Here is an 18,147-nt window from a genome sequence, read left to right as displayed (position 1 = left end):
TGCAGACGCGACGCGCCTTCGCGCCTCGCGCGCGCCCGGCGCGCGCACCGAGTCAAACGCGCGCGTCCCCGCGCGCGCGTTCGCGACCGCGCGCGTCGATCGCTTCGCGCGCGTCGATCGAGTTTCACTTTGCAATCACCGCGCAGCTCGACTACGGCGATTCCCTCGCGCTCGTCGGCGACGCCGACGCCCTCGGCGCGTGGAACGTCGACCGAGCGTTGGAGTTACAGTGGACGGACGGTGACGCGTGGTGCGCGCGCGCGGACGTGGACGTCGGTGTCGATGGGGTGGCGTTTAAGTGCGTGCGCCGACGCGCGAGCGGCGACGTCGAGTGGGAGGGCGGAGAAAATAAGACGGTGCGCGTGGAGGACGTGCGCGACGCGAAAAAATGCGTCGTTCGTGGAGTGTACGGAGACGGAGCGTGCGCGGTGACGCGCGATGGTGGAGGAGGTGGAGGAGGAGGCGAGACGCGCGAGGACGCTCGAGCGGAGGCTCGCGACGACGACGGCGGCGGCGGCGAGCCGCCGTCGGTCTCGACGAGCGCGAAGGGATGGAGCGGCGGTGAGGTACGGATGATGCAGTCGAACGAGCACACGAGCGATCGGCCGGCGACGATGCGTTGGGATGTGGGCAATTTGGAAGAAGCGAGCGCGGCGCGAGCCGTCGTGCTCGCGGACGAAAGCGGCGGGTCGTGGTTCGAGAAGCTCGCGGCCGTGGCGAATCAAATCGGTATCGGAAAAGAGATCACGCGCGATAAGTTGGCTGTGAGCGCGACGTATTTGCGTTGGATAAGCACCGGGACGATCAAGTGCGTGGAGAGTGGAGGTCATCGTCGTCCAAACGGACCGGCGATGGTGGGTCGGGGGATATTTATAAGTATGGAGCAGGTGCAGGGCGCGATGTATCGTCACGGAACGGATTTGGGCGAAGTTGAGCGCGTTGTTATGCGTCAAGTCCACCCTTGGCTACCTTCGTTCAACGAAGAGTTCACGAACGCCGTGCCGCTGACGCGAATTCGGGACATAGCGCACAGAAACGACATTCCGGAGGATTTGAAGAAAACCATCAAACACACGATTCAGAACAAGCTGCATCGGAACGCTGGGCCAGAGGATTTAATCGCAACCGAAGTTGTGTTAGAACGAATCACCGCGCGTGAGGGCGAGTACTCTGAAGACTTCGTTCGCGAGTTTCGCGAGTTCCACAGAGAACTCAAACGTTTCTTCAACGCCACCGGCGTGTTTGAGCGTCTCGATAGCCTTAGGGGGACTTTAGACGAGGAAACGGAACCGCTCATCGGCGAACTTAGCGAACTGCAACACTCGCTCAACAATCTCAACGACGGCTGGCTCAATCATGAAGGTGCAACGCTGCGTCACACGCTAGACGTCTGCACACGGCTACGATCGTACTTTTGCGCCGGTCTCAGCACGGGGATGCGAAACGACGCTCCGGATGATTCCGTGCGACAACGGCACGCCTGGCGACAGGTAGAAATGTCGCTGGAGGAGTACGCGTTTGTGTTATTAGCGCGCTGCAATAATCTCATGGAGCGAGAGAAGTCAGACAACATGCAGCACGCGGCGAACGTTTCTGCGCTCGCTTTGAAACACATCGGTCTTTCGGGATGGAAGTCCCTCGAGACTGGAATCATCGCACGTGAGCTCATGTCTTGGACTACGAGCACACCCGCGATCGAGGACGGAAATGCGGCCCTTCGCTTGAAGGCAACGCTACAACGCGCAAGGCGACTCATCGAATCGCAAACGAGAGCCGTCATGAGTGGTTTCGGCGACGCTCCCGCACAACTTGCCGACGCATTTGGTCTGGAACACCACGTCGGCGCGACATTTGTCGAGTCTGTCATTCGTGCGAGCGTGGCTTTCCAACTCTCTAGAACGATCGAGATGATGTCGGAGGTGGTTGAACGCAATGTTGACGGGGACGGGTTCGATCCGATCGTCCCCGGAGACGCGCAAGGCGTGCTCGTACTTTTGGACCGTTTGAATCCAGAGAGCGTTCAAGTGCACGGAGACAAGGACATCATAGCGTTTGTCTCCGAGGTCGATGGAGATGAAGAGATTTCGTCGGCGGGAAGCAATGTGAAGGGAGTCATCTTGCGCGACGAGTTGGCACATTTGTCACACCTCGCAATTCGAGCGAGGCAAGAGCGCACGCCCCTCGTTAGCGCACTAAGTGGGGAAGCTCGATCTAAAGTGAGCACGCGCGTGGGAAAAGACACCGTTTTGAACGTGTCTTCATTACATACCGAGTTGCGCGATTTCGATGGAACGCGCGATTCGCGGGAATCCGGTCATGCGGTGTCGCACGCGGCCGTGTCGCCAACGGCGTGCGCTATGGTGAACGTGATGACGTGTCTGCCCTTGGCGGAAGCCACGATCTCAAACGCTGGCGCGAAATCGTCGACGTGCAGTCGCTTGGCGATCATCGCTCGCGATAGTGCGGCGTTTAAAGCGCCCTCGGGATTCGTCGTGCCTTTCGGATCCATGGAAGCGTCGATTCGCGACGAAGAGCGATTTGGTCAACTTTTGCTCGCTCTCGAAAGCGTCAGCGTGCACGACATCGACGACGCGTGCTCGGCGATCCAAAGTTTTATCGTCGAAAACCTACCAGAGCGCGAGATCGTCGAGAGGGCGTGCTCGGCATTAGACGCGAGCGCTCGCCTGGTCGTGCGATCGAGCGCAAACGTGGAAGATTTAAGCGGCATGTCCGCGGCCGGACTGTACGAAAGTGTCGTGGGCATCGATGCACAAAACGTCACCGAAGTACAACGTGCTATTGCTGACGTCTGGGCGTCGCTGTACTCGCGTCGCGCCGTGCTCGCGCGCCGCGCCGCAGGCGTAAAACAATCCGAAGCGCGCATGGCGGTGCTGGCGCAGGAACTGTCGCCGAACGCGCTCTCATTCGTCCTTCACACACAAAGCCCGATTCGAGGCGCAAAATCTGTACAAGCTGAGGTGTGTGTCGGTTTAGGTGAAACACTCGCGAGCGGTATCGACGGCACGCCTTGGCGTTTTGAGATCGACCGCGCCACCGGCGCCGTGGATGTGCTCGCGTACGCCAATCACGCGTCTTCGCTGCGATGCAGGTACGGCGCACCGACGTTTGGCAAAGTGACGATGGAATCAGTGGACTACTCACGACAAGAACTCAGCACGAACGCAGACGCGAGAGCGCGTCTCGGACGACGGCTTTTGAAGGCGGCGATTGAACTCGAAACCGCGCTCGGCGCGGCGCAAGACGTTGAAGGCGGCGTGCTCGGCGACGACGAAGCCGTAATAATCGTGCAGTCGCGCCCGCAACCAATTTAGTAACGCGATGCACATATCTATGTACTTTTAATGAGAACATAACATTACATCTCCTTCGGCGCGTCTCTTCGCGATCGAAACACGCCGCGCAGCAGTCAATCCGCGGCGTCGTCGCCGCTCCCCTCGTCCGCCGTCTCCACCAGCTCGAACCGCGCGAGAAACTCATCCCCAAAAATCACCTCCCCCCCCACCACCAACTGCGTCGGCACGCCCGGCAACAGCTCCTCCCCATCGATAAACGTCCCGTTCGTCGACGTCAAATCCGTCACCATCACCTTCCCGTCCACCAAATCGATCATCGCGTGCGCCCCGCTCACCGTCGGCACCTCGATCGGCAGGTTCACCGCCTCCGACCGCTGTCGTCCGATCACGCTCTTCGTCGCCTCGATCGTCAGATCTCCCGGCGCGCGCACCGGCGCGTCCAGGTGCGCCATCGATTTGTCCCCGCAGTTTCGCAGCTCGAACCGCGCGCGCGCGTTCGCGTCGCCCTCGCGCGCCGCGCGCGCGCGCGTCGTCGCGCGCGTCGCCGCCCGTCGCGTCGTCGCGCGCGTCGGTCGAACCACCGTCGCCGTCGCCGTCGCCGTCGCCATCGTCGTCGTCGTCGTCGTCGTCGTCGTCTGCCGCGCGCGATCGTCGATCGCGACGCCGCGCGCGACCGCGATCGACGCCGCGGTGTCCTCGCGAACCTCGCGTCGAGGTTCGACGCGCACATGTATCCCTCGACGCGAGGTTCGCGAAGACATCGCGCGATCGATCGATCGATCGAACCGTCGACCGTTGCGTCTCCGGGCGCCCGCGCGCGGGACGCGTTCGTCGGCGCAGAACGCCGCGCGCGCGGTGGGACGGACGCGCGCGCGCGCACGGGGTCCGCGATGGGCGTCTGCGCGTCGGCGTGCGTCACGGCGCGCAGGACGTCCGGGCAAGGGTGGGACGCGCGGCGAATCGCGTTCAACGCCGAATTCGATTGGCGCGTCCTGGATGCGCGCTTGCGCGAGGGAACGACGGGCGAAGGGAGGGACGCGCGCGTGTCGATAGAGAAGGCGATGGAGTTTATGATGACGACGCAGGGGATGACGCGGGAGGAGGCGGAGGCGGTGATCGAGCGTTGCGGGGAGGCGGAGGAGGGCGCGGTGAAGATGCGAAAGTTCGCGAAGCGGGCGCTGACGAGCGAGAAGAATTTTCCGTTCGCGCGCTCGGAGGTGGACGAGGCGTCGATGACGGATGAATTGTCGCACTATTTTGTGAATTCTTCGCATAATACGTACTTGGACGGCGGACAGTTGTTCTCGAGGTCGACGAGTTCGGCCATCGCGTGGGCGCTCGAACGCGGGTGCAGAGTCGTCGAGCTGGACTGTTACGACGGAGGGTCGAAGGGGCCGATCATCACGCACGGAGGGACGGCGGTGCGCCCGATGTTGTTTAAGGACGCGATCGCGGTTATCAACGACAGGGCACACGTAGCTAGCGAGTATCCGGTGATTGTGACTTTGGAGAATCACGCGAGTCGGGAGACGCGCGCGGTGATGGCGAAAATCATGCGACACACGTTCGGCGATAAACTCTGGACGCCGCCGTCGAAAGGCGAAGGCGAAGGCGAAGAAGAATCATACGTGTTGGACCGCTGGCCATCGCCGGCCGAGTTGAAGGGTAAAGTGATAATTCGGGACAAGGTGAAGCACAAGCAAGACGAAGTCAAGAACGCATCGTTCGGCGTCGGAAAAGTGTTCGAGGCGATATCCTCGAGGGGCAAGTCTAAGTCTACTCGGAAGCTTCTACAGGAGAGCACCAAAGCTACACTTTCAACTGGGAAAAACAAGCTCTCGGTGGCGAACTCCGTGGTCAACCTCTCCAAAAGTGCGCCTGCAGGCGTTCCTGAAGACTCCGATGGGACGAGCGAGGACGACGGCGGCGAGGACGACGAGGACATCAAGGCACTCGTCTCATTGCGAAATTTGAAGTTTCATGGTTTCAAGGAAGCGAAAGATCTCGGTACAAAGTTTTCTTGCAGTTGGAGCGAGAACAAGGCCAAGAAATTAGTCGAAAAGTCGAGCCAAAAGGATTTGCTCGAATTCACCAAGGCGCATTTGCTTCGCACGTACCCGGGCGGTCAACGCATCATGAGTAACAATTACGATCCCTCCGACGCGTGGTCCATAGGCGCATCGCTCGTCGCGCTCAACTTTCAGGCGCAAGACAGATATATGTGGGTGAACCAAGCCAAGTTTGCGGTCAACGGTGGGTGCGGTTACGTGAAAAAGCCCGACTATTTAATCAACCCGTCGGTTCAAAGACCGACCAAGCCTAGAATTCTGCGCATACACGTCTTCTGCGGACTAGGTTGGGAAAATTTCAAGGATGCCGATTTCATGTCGGCACCGGATACGTTCATGAAGATTTCCCTCTTCGGTTGCGTCGCCGATCGCTTGTCCGCGACTTCCAGAGGGAATTCAATGAGAACGTCGGTGTACTCCAAGGCACGAGTCGGTCCGTGCGCTCAACCCATTTGGAACGAGCACTTTGACTTGGAAATTCGCGAGCCCGAACTCACGGTGCTACAAATCCAAGCCATGGACAAAGATGGCGCGCGCGATGAGTTCCTCGCACACTACGACGTCGCCGTTAGCGCTTTGCGCGAAGGCGTCCGCATTGTACCGTTGCTCGCGCGCGACGACGAATACGTACACGACAGCAAGTCCTGCGCTGGCGTTTTGTGCAAGTTTGAGTGGCTCGATGAGAAAAGCTCGTCCAACGATGCTCTGCCAGCTCGAACGAACGAGTCAAAAGAGACGACCAACATCTCCGAAGATGCGTAACAGACTAATATGTGGCTGTGGACGTCGCCGACGTCTCAGCGTCTCACACTTCTTACTTTTCTATGTGTAGAACATTCGCGTTGTAAACTTAACAAGCCCCCATCTTAACGATGTTCGTCGTCTCAATCAGCACGATGGTACCGAGCTGTGTGACACTCGTCTGTACCAACGAACGACACCGCTAAAATTCCTGTGCGCTTATTTTCCCTCTAGAACCCTCGCGGCAATTCCGATCGCGAATTCGCCGGCTGAATCGTGCGCTAGATCGACGCGTGCGCGCCCACTCCTTCGATTGGCCGCGGTAAACGAAAGAAGAACCCTCTTCGATCGTATTGGCGCGATTGTAGATCGAAAACGCGCGCCTCGTCGCGGAGCATTCGTCGCAATTCGACCGATCGGACCTCTGCCCTAACAATTGGCATCAAATCCGTGCTCAAGTCGAGTTCGAGGGCGATCGAGGGCGGTGATCATGGCGCAGACGGCGTATGGAGCGCAGGCACAGCGATTGCTAAACGCAGCGTCGACTTCCGAGCAGATAGAGATCGCGACGAACGTGCGAGATGGTATTGAAGTCGTGCACACGAGCGAATACGTGCACTTTCTCAAGAGCTATTTCCCGATTTTCAAAGAGATCCTAACGAAGAAGACGGAACCGACGCTGGTAGATGACGAAGAGAATGCACTGCGTCATGTCATTTACGAGATTTTGAATAGATTGCCGTTTAACGAGGTCCTACGGCCGTATGAGCAGGAACTGTTGAATTTGGCTTTGGACCCGTTGGCGTCGGAGAACGAGAAGAACGCGCTGCTATGTTTGCGAATCATCTTTGACTTGCACCGAAACTTTAGACCTTCAATGGATGAGCGTCGCTCGCCGTTTTTAGCGTTCGTTTCCGACGTATACACCTCGGCAGAGGAGTGCGTTGAGAACATTCTGGGCGGGACGGTGAAGCAGCGCGGGCGGAAAGAGAAGCCGTCGAATCCATGTGAGATACCGGCGTTGGAGTCGTTTAAAGTGATGACAGAGTGTCCACTCATCGTCATGTTGCTTTATCAGCTCTACAATCGCAATATACAGACTGAAGTATCGGCGATGATACCGCTCATGGTGAAGTTTACAAGCTTGGAAGGCCACGATTCTGACTCAATGTCGCCGACGATGCGAACGATATTTTGCGACCTGAAAGCGGCTCAAGTGAAAACGATCAGCTTCATCGCGTATCTTCTTCGAGGTAGCGCGTCTCTAGTGGAGCCGTACCAAGAAGCGGTCTCTGACGCCATAGTCTCGTTGCTGAAGACTTGTCCAGATGTCGTAGCGACGCGCAAGGAGCTCTTGGTCGCCACGCGCCACGTGCTGAGCGTTCCTGCATTTTGCAAACGGTTCTTTGCGCATTTGGATTTGATGATGGATGATGATATCCTCGTCGGTACGGGGCGAATGTGCATTGAAAGTTTGCGACCGCTGGCTTACTCGTTCCTCGCTGAACTAGTGCATCATATGAAGGCGGAGCTTACGCTACCGCAGATTCGCCGAGCTGTGCACATCTTTAGTCGGAACATGCAAGATACTACTTTGCCAATGTCGACGCACATGACATGCGCGAGGCTGATGCACCATCTTGTAGAATCCATATTCCGCATGCGCAGTGAGAAGACCCAAGCGGAGCAGGCTCGGCATCTTTTAGTGCACATCATGTACGCCACTGTAGCAAAGTTTAGAACGCTGCGTTCGAATGTCCCCGAGCTCTTAGAGACTGCGAACGATTTAGAGAAAGCTATCAAGGCAAAGGTGGCGAAAACTGACAAAGCTGCAGGGCCACCTAAAGTAGACAGCGCTGAAGGAACGGCGAGCAAAAAAGTTGATGAAACGGCGAGCGGCGCAAAGAACGCCGCTGCTAACGATGAGAAGGATCCAGAGCTCCCTAGTCACGAGAAGCTCAGATCGCTTTCAGATAGCAAAGCCATCATCAAAACATTGACAATCGGTATGAAGACACTTCTGTGGAGTATTACGAACTTTAATGGTTCTGAACCCACCGACTTGGGACTGGATAGCATGGAGCTCAGGCGCTCGGCTGGATTTATTCGCAACGGAGTGAAGTGCATGCAGTTGTTCAAGGGCACGGAGTGCACAGAAATGTGCACGCACTTTTCCGAAGCTTTGGCGGTATTAGAACCGCGAAATTTCGTTGATATTATCTGCTTACACTTTGATCACTTTTTCACGGGAATGTTAGAACTGCCAACGATGGTACAAGTTCCCCATTTGTTGTTGCAGAACGCGAAATTGTGCCGGTATGCCGCCGATGCGTTTGTGACTTACTTATTGGAGAAAAAGTTGTCGTGCTTAAGCGATCAATCGTCACAAGAAGCGCAGCTAGTGTTAAAGCTTTTCTCATTGTTACTTCATGCGGTGAGTAAGCATAGCAACTGCGAAACTGTACTGAGCTCGCACGTCATCACGATGATGGAATCATGCTTGCAGGCGATACGGGAGCACGAGAATCCTACGGCGTACATCAGGTTACTTCGGTATTTGTTTCGAGCGATGGCGCAAGCCAAGTTTGACGTTCTTTACCGAGAAGTCGTACCAATTTTGCCTGCCAGTCTCGACTGCTTGCTCGAGATGTTGAACGGACCCGATCCGCACGAGTTACACGACACCGTAGTAGAGTTGTGCCTGATTCTGCCGGCGCGGCTGTCTTCAATTCTTCCACATTTACCGAAGCTCGCGACGCCGCTGTGTAAGGCGCTTCGTGCTCCAGTAAACGAACTGAACTTACTAGGCCTACGCACTTTAGAGTTCTGGGTCGATTCATTGAATCCGGAGTTTCTCGACCCGTGCATAGCCGAAGTGGAATCCGAGTTGATGCTCGCGTTGTGGGCGATGCTCAAGCCTCAACAGAGCGGGTCGCCGTTCGGCGCCAAGGCGATGCAACTGATCGGTAAACTTGGTGGACGCAACCGTGCGTTTCTTAGAAGTCCGTTGGAGTTGGATGCGAAAAGTAATCCCGAGCACGGTTTGAGAATGATTTTGATGTTCAAGCCAGAGACTTCGTTTCTGGTCCCCTTGGATCGTTGCATCGTGTTGATGCAGAACATTCTTTCAACGCCACTGATCCCGAACGTCAAGGCGTCCGAGGCACTCATTCGTCACAGACGCCAAGCGTTGACTTTTATTAGGACGTGCTTGATTTCCGCGTTGAACTTGAGCGCTGGCCACGCTTTATCTGGGTCTGTAGAACAAATAGAAAGTGCCATCGAAGCTGCAATTTCCAACGGGTGGGGGAAAAAGTTTGACTCTGCAACCGTCGCAGAGGGCTCGACGCAATTAGGTAACAAAACAAAGAGTCAGCTTGTGGCAGAGCAGAATGTTTTCAAACAGTTGGTCATCACTGTGATCGCTGCTGAATGCGACCCAACTTTGAAGGAAACCGATGAGACGTTCATGGATAGCGTTTGCGAGCACATGGCCATGTTGTTCGTTAGCAACGCTGTGCGGCCCGAGCAACCTGTGGCCGATAGAATGGATCACGATTCAATCGATCGCCCGCGTTCGATGAACCTCAAGATCTTGGAAACGACGCTCTTCTTAGACGCGCTAATGAAGTCGCTCGAATCTCCAAAGCAAGTGCACTTAAATGCAACTTTGAAGACGATAGGTACTTTTATCGACGCGGTGCTCATTTTAACTCGAGACGAAGTTGACGAGATTCAAGCCGCTGAAGACACGATGGAGAAAAAGCCGACGCCGAAAAAGTCGAAGAAGAAAACGATGGACGTGGATGAGAGTTCCTATCCTAAATTAGCAGCCTTTATTGAGGCGCTGCTGCCTCGATTGGTCCACTGTTGCTACAAACAGGAAGCGCACTGCATCATCGGCGGTGTTGCTGGTTTGGACAGATTGTGCAAGAGTTTGCCGACGTCTATCCTCAAGTCTCGTCTCCCCGACATACTTCCCGCGATAATGCGCGCGATTCAGCTACTTCCAGTGTACGCGATGACGCAGAAAAAGGAAGCTGAAGAAGTGTTTTTGCGAATCATTGAGAGAAGCATTCCGAGCGGAAGCGAGCCGCCGACGGTGATTGAAGGCGATAGCGGCGATGGCGTTGCAGCTAGTGTGTCAATTCTCCTTGAAGAACTGCGTAGCGTAGCGAGCACGTGTGCATGTCGTACTGCGGTCGAGAAAGCGCTTTTGGGGATCGCTGAGCGAACCTCGACTACCATGGAAAGCATTTTGTCGCAATCCAAGTCACATTTGACCGTGTTGCTTGAAAAGCCGTTGCAGACTCGACACGTGTTGGCCCAGATTCAACTGGTGAAGTTTGTCGACTTTTGCTTGATTCGTTCGCCATCGCTGATCCCATTGAAGGATATGTCGGTACAAACTAGCCCGGGCGCGTTCTTTAACGCTGTGCTCCTTGTCGCTGAGAGTGATGACAATACAGTTTTGAACGTCGAGACGCAAGAGAACGAGTCGCTGTCCACTCTTCGGCAGTCGTGCGTGAAAGTCTTGAGTACCGCCCTGAGCACACCTGAATTTTCAAAATCAGATAGCTCGGCCGACATTGTTGCTGTGCGCGAGCGGATTTCGACGGTGCTCTTCACGAGCTTGACGTCTCGTAATGGAGACATCGTGGCTATCGCAAAGCGTGGTTTGGTTGAAGTCAAGCCTCACATGAACAAGAACACGCTCAAGCAATCCGTGAGCCCGATTTTGATGAACTTGCAACATCTCTCAAAGCTGACAATTCCGCTGTTAGAAGCATTGGAGTACTTACTCGAACTTTTAGCTGAGTGGTTCAGCCCGACACTGGGTGAGAAGTTGCTGGAGCACATCAAGTATTGGCTGGAGCTCGACGCAAGCGCGCCGAGTGTACCAGGACAGATTCGAAAGTCTCCGAAAGATGCGAAGTTGATCGCGTCGATCGTCAACTTGTTTCACTTACTTCCGAAGCTTCGCGACGGTAAAAGTGATGCAAAAGCGAACGAGCCGAAGCTTACGCCGTTTGATTTCATCAAGCCTTTGGTGCGCGACGTGATGGCGATTGAGGCGACGATGCCCCCTGAAAGTGTGTACAGCGAGGCCAACTCCCTTTACACCGTGCCGCTTACGAAATTTCTGTGCAAGTATCCGAAAGAATCGATCGCGTACTTCTTGGCGCGTCTGGACCAGCCGGAACACTTCTCCCTCTTCGTAAAGATTCTCAAGTTATCTGAAGGCGCCGAACTTCTGAACGCGCTCACCGCGACTTCTTCCAAGCTGTTGCGTGTGATCTTTGGTGCCAATGGCGAACTAGATGAACACGACAAGATCGCGATGAAAGACTTGCAGAAGAACAAAGACCCACAGCTTGCCTACTACAATGGCTTGAAGCTCTTATCTACGATTGTTAAAATCATGCCAAAGTGGCTCTCCGAGGAGAGCGCCATATTGACGCAACTAGACGAATGTTGGGACAGCGAAGAACGGGCCGATCGTTTGCTCAACGGATATACAAACTCGCTTCCGGCAATGATGGAAAGCAAATATCTCGTGAAGTGCTTCCTTTCTGTCGTCAAAGGCGATCGTTCTCAGGTTCAAATACTGTTTAAGATCATGCCAGTGCTCTGCAAATGTAGCGTGGTGGATTACACCTTCGTCCGAGAATTCATAAAGTCTGAAGTCGTCGACGTGTACACACCGGCAGAGCGCAACGCAGTCTTGACACAATTTTTAACCGAGTTTCGCGAGCAAGCCGAAGCCGGCGGCGAAGCCGATCCGGATGTTCTCGTCACCGCGCTCAAGGTTTTGATAAATCCAATGCTTGAGAAAGTTCTCGTCGGCTGTGCCGACGAAGACGGAGAGGCGTCAAGTGAGGCTCTTGAAGTCGTCACTGACGAATTCGTGAACGAACTGGTCGATGATGTGCTCGAACCCTCCGATGGTGACAACACCACGTTGTACAACGAGTCCCTTCTTATTCAGTTGCTACAACTAAGCACGTTGCTTATTCGTCACGTTCCCAAAACTTTGGTTAATCATCGTAAGGAACTCATCAAGTTCGGATGGAATCACTTGAAGCGTGAAGATTCTTCGAGCAAGCAATGGGCCTTCGTCAACATCAGTTACTTTTTACAGGCGTATCAAGCGCCAGAAAAGATCATATTGCAAGTCTTCGTTGCGTTACTTCGGGCATATCAACCAGAGCAAAAATCATTAGTTACCGAGGCGCTTGACGCTCTCACTCCAGCGTTGCCTTTGCGTCTTCAACCAGGTGAGCACAAGCACCCGATTTGGATTCGATACACCAAGAAGAGCTTAATCGAAGACGGTCATTCGCTTCCGCAGCTCGTTCACATTTGGAACTTGATTGTGCGGCATTCCAAGTTGTTTTACTCATCACGAGCGCAGTTTGTTGGGCAGATGGTAAACTTGCTTTCGCGTTTGGGCTTGCCCACGAGCTCTTCGCATTCTAACCGAGTGCTTTCGGTCGATTTGGTCGAACTCATCATTAGCTGGGAGAATGATAGAATCACTGGAGTAGGATCGAACGAAGCTGAGCCGTCGACGACTGGAAAGCGCAAGGCGGCGGAGAGTCCAGAAAGAGACGAGGAAGTCACGACGCCGACTCGTCGCGGAAAGAAGGGTACCAAAAAGTCGAAGAAGGAAGAAGCCGAAAGCAAATCACCGGGACGTTCAAAGCGCGCTTCGCGCTCGGCGAAGCAGACCAAGGAAGAAGAGGAAGCTACCGAAGAAATGGTTAGTGACTTACCGGATACAGAAAAGCTCAAATCGATGCCCAAATCGGCCGACGATCAAGATGAAGAAAAGGAGTTTGAAACGTCGCCGGCGATGGCTGAAATCATCGTCAACTTCCTCGTTCGAATGACTTTCATCACTGGAGAAGGTAAGGACCAAGACGCACAAGTTCTCAATGTGCGAACTTTAGATCTCCTCTCAAAGGCGTTGGCGATGTGGCCGTCTGTGCGCATCAAGTTCACTTTCATCGACAAGCTCTTGACATTGGCAAATCAAGCCCAACGCGATCCCACGTCTACCCTCATCATGGGTCTTTCCGTTCTCAAGTGCGCATTGAAGACGCCCGATTACGAGTTCGTCACAGAAAGCATTCAACAAACTCTTCGCCTCATCGAACCTTCCTACTCGTCTGCGAGCCGTGAAGCGCATGGGCTTTTGGGTGAAGTCATCGGTGAGATACTCAAGTGTAACGGCGATTCGAACGGCAAGCACGACGCTGATATCGAAGAATTGAGGCAGCATATCGGGGTGTTTTACGTAAAATGCACGGAAGATGCCATCATTTCAAAGAGTTCGCCGAATAACGACCAAGCAAACACGTCATTGGCTGGCATTCTCACGGTGGTTGAATCCGAAGCCGTCTTTGCCGCTTCTAAGATTGACACGTATCTGCCAAACTTGATGAAGGTGCTCGCGCGCATGACGCACGAGTTGAATACTGCGTCCGCCGCGGGTGAGCTTCAGGCTGCGCATCCGAAGCGTGGTCAAGCGCCCCCTGAAGTGCTCGAACCAGAGTACGGTAGCGTTGCCTACTGCATGGCTAAGTGCATCAAGATCTTATCTCAGCGAGTCATTGCGGCTGGCTCAGATCAGAAGCAGATTTTCTTGCGTTTACTGCTACAACTCATTAATGACAAGTCAACGCACGGTAACGTTCTCATGGCTATTCTCGACGCTATGGTTACTTGGACGGACGACTTAGCCTTGGGCGAAGGCGGCGCTCCCGAAGACAACGATACACGTGTCGGTAGCTTGAACGCAAAGGAAACCGTCTTGTTCTTGTCCAAGCTTGCACAGTTGACGCGCATGGGCCTCGCCATCACGCAAACGCAAGCATGGGAAGAAAAGCTTTTGGGGGCGATTTACAAACTCTGTGCACCCGAGGGCAAACACGACCCAGCCGTGCGCACTGAAGTGTTCCTCAAAGTCGAACGTACTCACCTGCTTGGTCTCCGCACTCGAAGGCCGGAGCTCCGTAAGAAGTTCTTTGCACTTTATCACGACGCCATCGGCAAGTCGCTCTTTCAGCGCTTGCAGTATATCTTGACCATTCAAGATTGGGATGCTATGGCGGACACTTTCTGGTTGATGCAAGGCCTGGATTTGATTCTCAGCACGCTCGCCGAGGATGAAAGAATCATGCTTGCTCCGAACAGTGCGTTGATCACCCCGCTTCTGCCGATTGATTCAGAGACAAAGAAACCTCTACCCGTTCCGGCTAAATCAAAAAACGCGAAGGCAAATCCCGCCGAACTCGACGATTTGATCAAGCGCCACGCGAAGTTCCTCCACGAAAAGGCGCAGATTCGCGTAAATGACTTAATGTCGCCGCTTCGACAAGTGGCGACGAGGAACGCACACATTGCGTATTATCTCTGGGTCTTGATCTTCCCCATCGTTTGGGCGACATTGCAACGCGAAGAGCAGTTGCAACTTGCCAAACCGATGATTGGTTTGCTCAGTAAAGAATCGCACCTTCGTCAGGCCGCAGTGCGTCCAAACGTCATTCAAGCTCTACTGGAAGGAATATCTCTTTCTCAGCCGCAGCTGAAGATTCCAAGCGAGTTGAGCAAGTTCCTTGGTAAGACGTTCAACGCATGGCACACCGCCATCGCTTTGCTCGAGAATCACGTCGTGCGCTATCCGCAAGAGGCTAGATGCTTCGACGCTCTCAGCGAGCTTTACCGATTGTTGAACGAGCAAGACGTTTTGGTTGGCTTATGGATGCAGCGTTGCCAGTCCGATGTCACACGAGCAGGTCTCTCTCTCGTGCAGCACGGACACTGGCAAGATGCGCAAGATGTCTTCTTCAAAGGTATCCAGCTCGCCACCGCTGGGCAGGCTCCGGGAGTGTCGAAGACGGAGATGTGTCTGTGGGAAACGCAATGGCTGAATTCAGCGAAACAACTGAATCAATGGGACTTGATTTCTGACTTCAGTCGAACTGTTGAGCACAGCGAGTTGATGGTGCAGAGCATGTGGCGACTTTCAGATTGGGCGGGTGTGAAAGATCTGATGCCGAGCGGCACGCTGAATGAAATCGAGGAAACCCCCGAAATCACCACAGTTCGCGCGTTCGCCTCACTTGTCAGTGGACGCGTACGCGAAGCTGAACAGCACTGGGCGAACGCCGTTAAGTCATCGCTTGATCGATGGTGGCGTCTTCCAGAGACCGGTTCAACGTGCCACATTCCGTCGCTTCACATGTTCAACGCCATCGCGGAAGTACAAGAATCTACGCGCATCTTGCTCGAACTTTCCAATACCCAACGCCGAGGCGTGCAAGGGATCACGAACAATCGCACGTTGGTTCAGGACATCATGGAAACTTGGCGTCTGCGCACACCCAACGAATGGGATCCGGTGCCGTGGTGGAGCGAGATCCTCATGTGGCGCGGAAACATGCACAACATCATGACGCACGCAGCAAAGCAAATCGGCGAGCAAAATCCCGCGATGTTGCAAGTAACGCAACAGCTCGATCAGCTCGGTCAACGTGAGCGCGCGTGGAGTTTGAATAAGTTTGCACGAGCGGCGCGTAAACAGCGCTTGCCTGAGGTTGCGCTGAACATCTTGTCGCGTCATCAAGGTCAAGTTGAAGTTTCAGAGGCTTTCTCAAAGCTTCGAGAACAATGCGAAGCGTACCTCGCGTTTGAGAATGAAGCCATCACTGGAATCAATCTCCTTGAATCTGCGAGTCTGGAGTTCTTCTCACCACCGCAAAAGGCTGAGTTATTCCGCCTGAGAGCAAAGTTCCAAGAGCAGCTTGAAGATTACGACGCTGCGCACGCGTCGTATTCGACTTCTGTGTCGTTGTGCAAGCAACGCGCCGAGTCGTGGCTGTCGTGGGGCAAGTTTTGTCGAATGCGCGGTGATGACGGCTCTATTTCAAACATTGCGCAACAAACAGCGACCTGCTACTTGCAAGCCGTCAAGCACAACGTTCACGAGAATCGACACCAGTTGATTCATGTGATTCAAATGCTCGCGTTTGACGTAAATCCCGAGCCTATCAGCCTCGCCATCGTGCGTCATCTCGACGCTTTGCCCACTTGGGTTTGGATTCCTTGGATTCCACAGCTACTTCTGTCTCTCGCACATCAGGAACAAGCGTATGCTTTGGCAATTCTCAAAGACGTCGCCGCCGCGCACCCGCAAGCGGTTTACTACCAATTGCGCACGTGCTTACTCGAGCGAAGAGACTCGGCGGCGCGAGCGACTCAAACTGCGCGCACAATTGCCGAGAAGAGTGGCGCTACTCAGAAGTCATCCAGCGCCCCAGGCACACCTTTACCACCCGATGTTGCCGCGGCTGCATCGCGCGCGAAGGATGCCAACTGGGCTTTCGAAGCGGCGAAAGAAATCATGGAACACATTCGAACCAGACACGGCAACTTGGTCGGCGAGCTCGAAGTCTTACTTAGCGAACTCGGTACGAAATTTGCGTGTACGCCTGAAGAACGGTTATTAGTTGTCGTCTACACGTTGTTGCACCGATGCTACAAGTATCCAGCGGCGACGACCGGCGAAGTTCCGGAGAGCTTCAAGAAGGAACTCATAGGCGTGTGTAAGGCCTGCTTCAGCGCGGATACTTCGGCGAAGCACGCAGATTTCGTCGAAGAATACAAAGCGAGTTACGAACGCGAATTGAATCCGGAGGAAAGTACATTTCCGACGACGGTTGCGGAACTCATGGTGAAGCTTAAGGCTTGGAAACAACGCTTACTGAACGATGTTGAGGATCGATTGCCGGCGACGTTGCGTCTCGAGGCTGAATCCGACCAGCTCAGAAATGTCACGTTTCACGAGATTGAAATTCCTGGGCAGTATTCGGGCGACTTGACGTTTGGCGTCACCGATCGCTTTGTCAAGCTCGAGCGTATCGGTGCCGATGTGCACGTCGTGCGACGGAACGGAAACTGCTTACGACGCTTAGAGTTCCTTGGCACGGATGGTTCGTCCAAGCAATTCTTGGTCCAGACGTCGCTAACACCGGCGGCGCGCGGTGAGGAGCGCATGGTGCAACTTTTGTCCACATTGAATGGAGTTTTGGCCAAGCACACAGAGACGAGACGTCGAAACATGTGCTATTACACCCCAGCCATCGTTCCAGTATGGCCACAAGTGCGCTTGCTCGAAGACGACGATGCAAACGGCACGTATGCCGAGGTGTACGACGCCAACTGCGCGCGTTACGGCCGCGAAGCAGACTTACCGATTACGCTCTTCAAGGCCGCGCTCGACCCTGCGATTCTGGGAGAAGTTACGGGCACCGAAGAGGTACTGGAGCTTCGCCTGAAAGCCCTGATGGAGATTACGCAAAAGCACGTGACAGAAAATATCTTCTCGCAGTACATGTACAAGACACTTCCGAGCAGCTCGCACTTGTGGACGTTTAAGCGTCAACTTTCGCAGCAGCTCGCAATGTCAAGCTTCTTGTCCGCGCTCCTACGCATTGGCGGCCGAACACCGAACAAGATCATGTTCGCCAAGAATACTGGCAAGATATTCATGCTTGACTTCCACCCGGCGTTTGATCAAAAAGGTATTGTCGAGTACATCGAACCCGTGCCGTTCCGCCTAACGCGAAACTTGCACACGTTCTTCACACCGTTTGGCGTCAAGGGTGACTTTGTCGCCTCCATGGCGTCCGCCGCGCAAGCGTGCACAGCGCCCGAAGCTGACTTAGAGGCCCATCTTGAATTATTCTTTCGCGATCAACTCATGGTTTGGCCGTGGCGTCGCATGGGCGGCGACACCCCTCCCGTGAGCCCGTCGCCGTCGGAGATTAAAAACATGGCGCGCGCCAATGTACAGGAGGTGCTTCGGAGGTTACCGATCATCGCCCCGACCCCGGTACTCCCCGACACGTCGGACACGGTACCGAGCGTTCAAAAGGCTGTCTTACACCTGGTCGATGCCGCTCTTAACATTCGCAACGTCAGTCGTTCCGCAGCGATTTGGGCGCCTTGGTATTAAT

At 54.6% G+C, this 18,147-nt stretch overlaps 4 protein-coding genes across 4 annotated transcripts; 3 read left to right on the top strand and 1 right to left on the bottom strand.

Annotated features, from left to right (window-relative positions):
- Positions 1 to 575: 575 nt before the first annotated feature.
- OSTLU_32991 (predicted protein) lies at positions 576 to 3,332 on the top strand (the record flags this gene model as incomplete). The annotated part of the gene is made up of 1 exon (XM_001419273.1): positions 576 to 3,332. One exon carries the CDS (start codon positions 576 to 578, stop codon positions 3,330 to 3,332), a length of 2,757 nt encoding a protein of 918 aa, XP_001419310.1.
- A 95-nt stretch (positions 3,333 to 3,427) lies between these two features.
- Positions 3,428 to 3,766, bottom strand: OSTLU_32990 (predicted protein; the record flags this gene model as incomplete). Its single annotated transcript, XM_001419061.1, has 1 exon — positions 3,428 to 3,766. One exon carries the CDS (start codon positions 3,764 to 3,766, stop codon positions 3,428 to 3,430), a length of 339 nt encoding a protein of 112 aa, XP_001419098.1.
- A 780-nt stretch (positions 3,767 to 4,546) lies between these two features.
- On the top strand, positions 4,547 to 6,231 carry OSTLU_50249 (predicted protein; the record flags this gene model as incomplete). Its single annotated transcript, XM_001419272.1, has 2 exons — positions 4,547 to 5,002; positions 5,114 to 6,231. The coding sequence occupies 2 exons, from the start codon at positions 4,547 to 4,549 to the stop codon at positions 6,143 to 6,145; spliced, it is 1,488 nt and encodes a 495-aa protein (XP_001419309.1). The 3' UTR covers positions 6,146 to 6,231.
- Positions 6,232 to 6,614: 383 nt separating this feature from the next.
- Positions 6,615 to 18,146, top strand: OSTLU_42472 (predicted protein; the record flags this gene model as incomplete). Its single annotated transcript, XM_001419271.1, has 3 exons — positions 6,615 to 7,934; positions 8,052 to 12,822; positions 12,865 to 18,146. The coding sequence occupies 3 exons, from the start codon at positions 6,615 to 6,617 to the stop codon at positions 18,144 to 18,146; spliced, it is 11,373 nt and encodes a 3,790-aa protein (XP_001419308.1).
- Position 18,147: the final 1 nt, after the last annotated feature.

The sequence above is a fragment of the Ostreococcus lucimarinus genome, chromosome 8, assembly GCF_000092065.1.
Source record: "Ostreococcus lucimarinus CCE9901 chromosome 8, complete sequence".
Taxonomy (NCBI): domain Eukaryota; kingdom Viridiplantae; phylum Chlorophyta; class Mamiellophyceae; order Mamiellales; family Bathycoccaceae; genus Ostreococcus; species Ostreococcus sp. 'lucimarinus'.
This window is presented reverse-complemented; position numbering and strand designations above follow the sequence as displayed.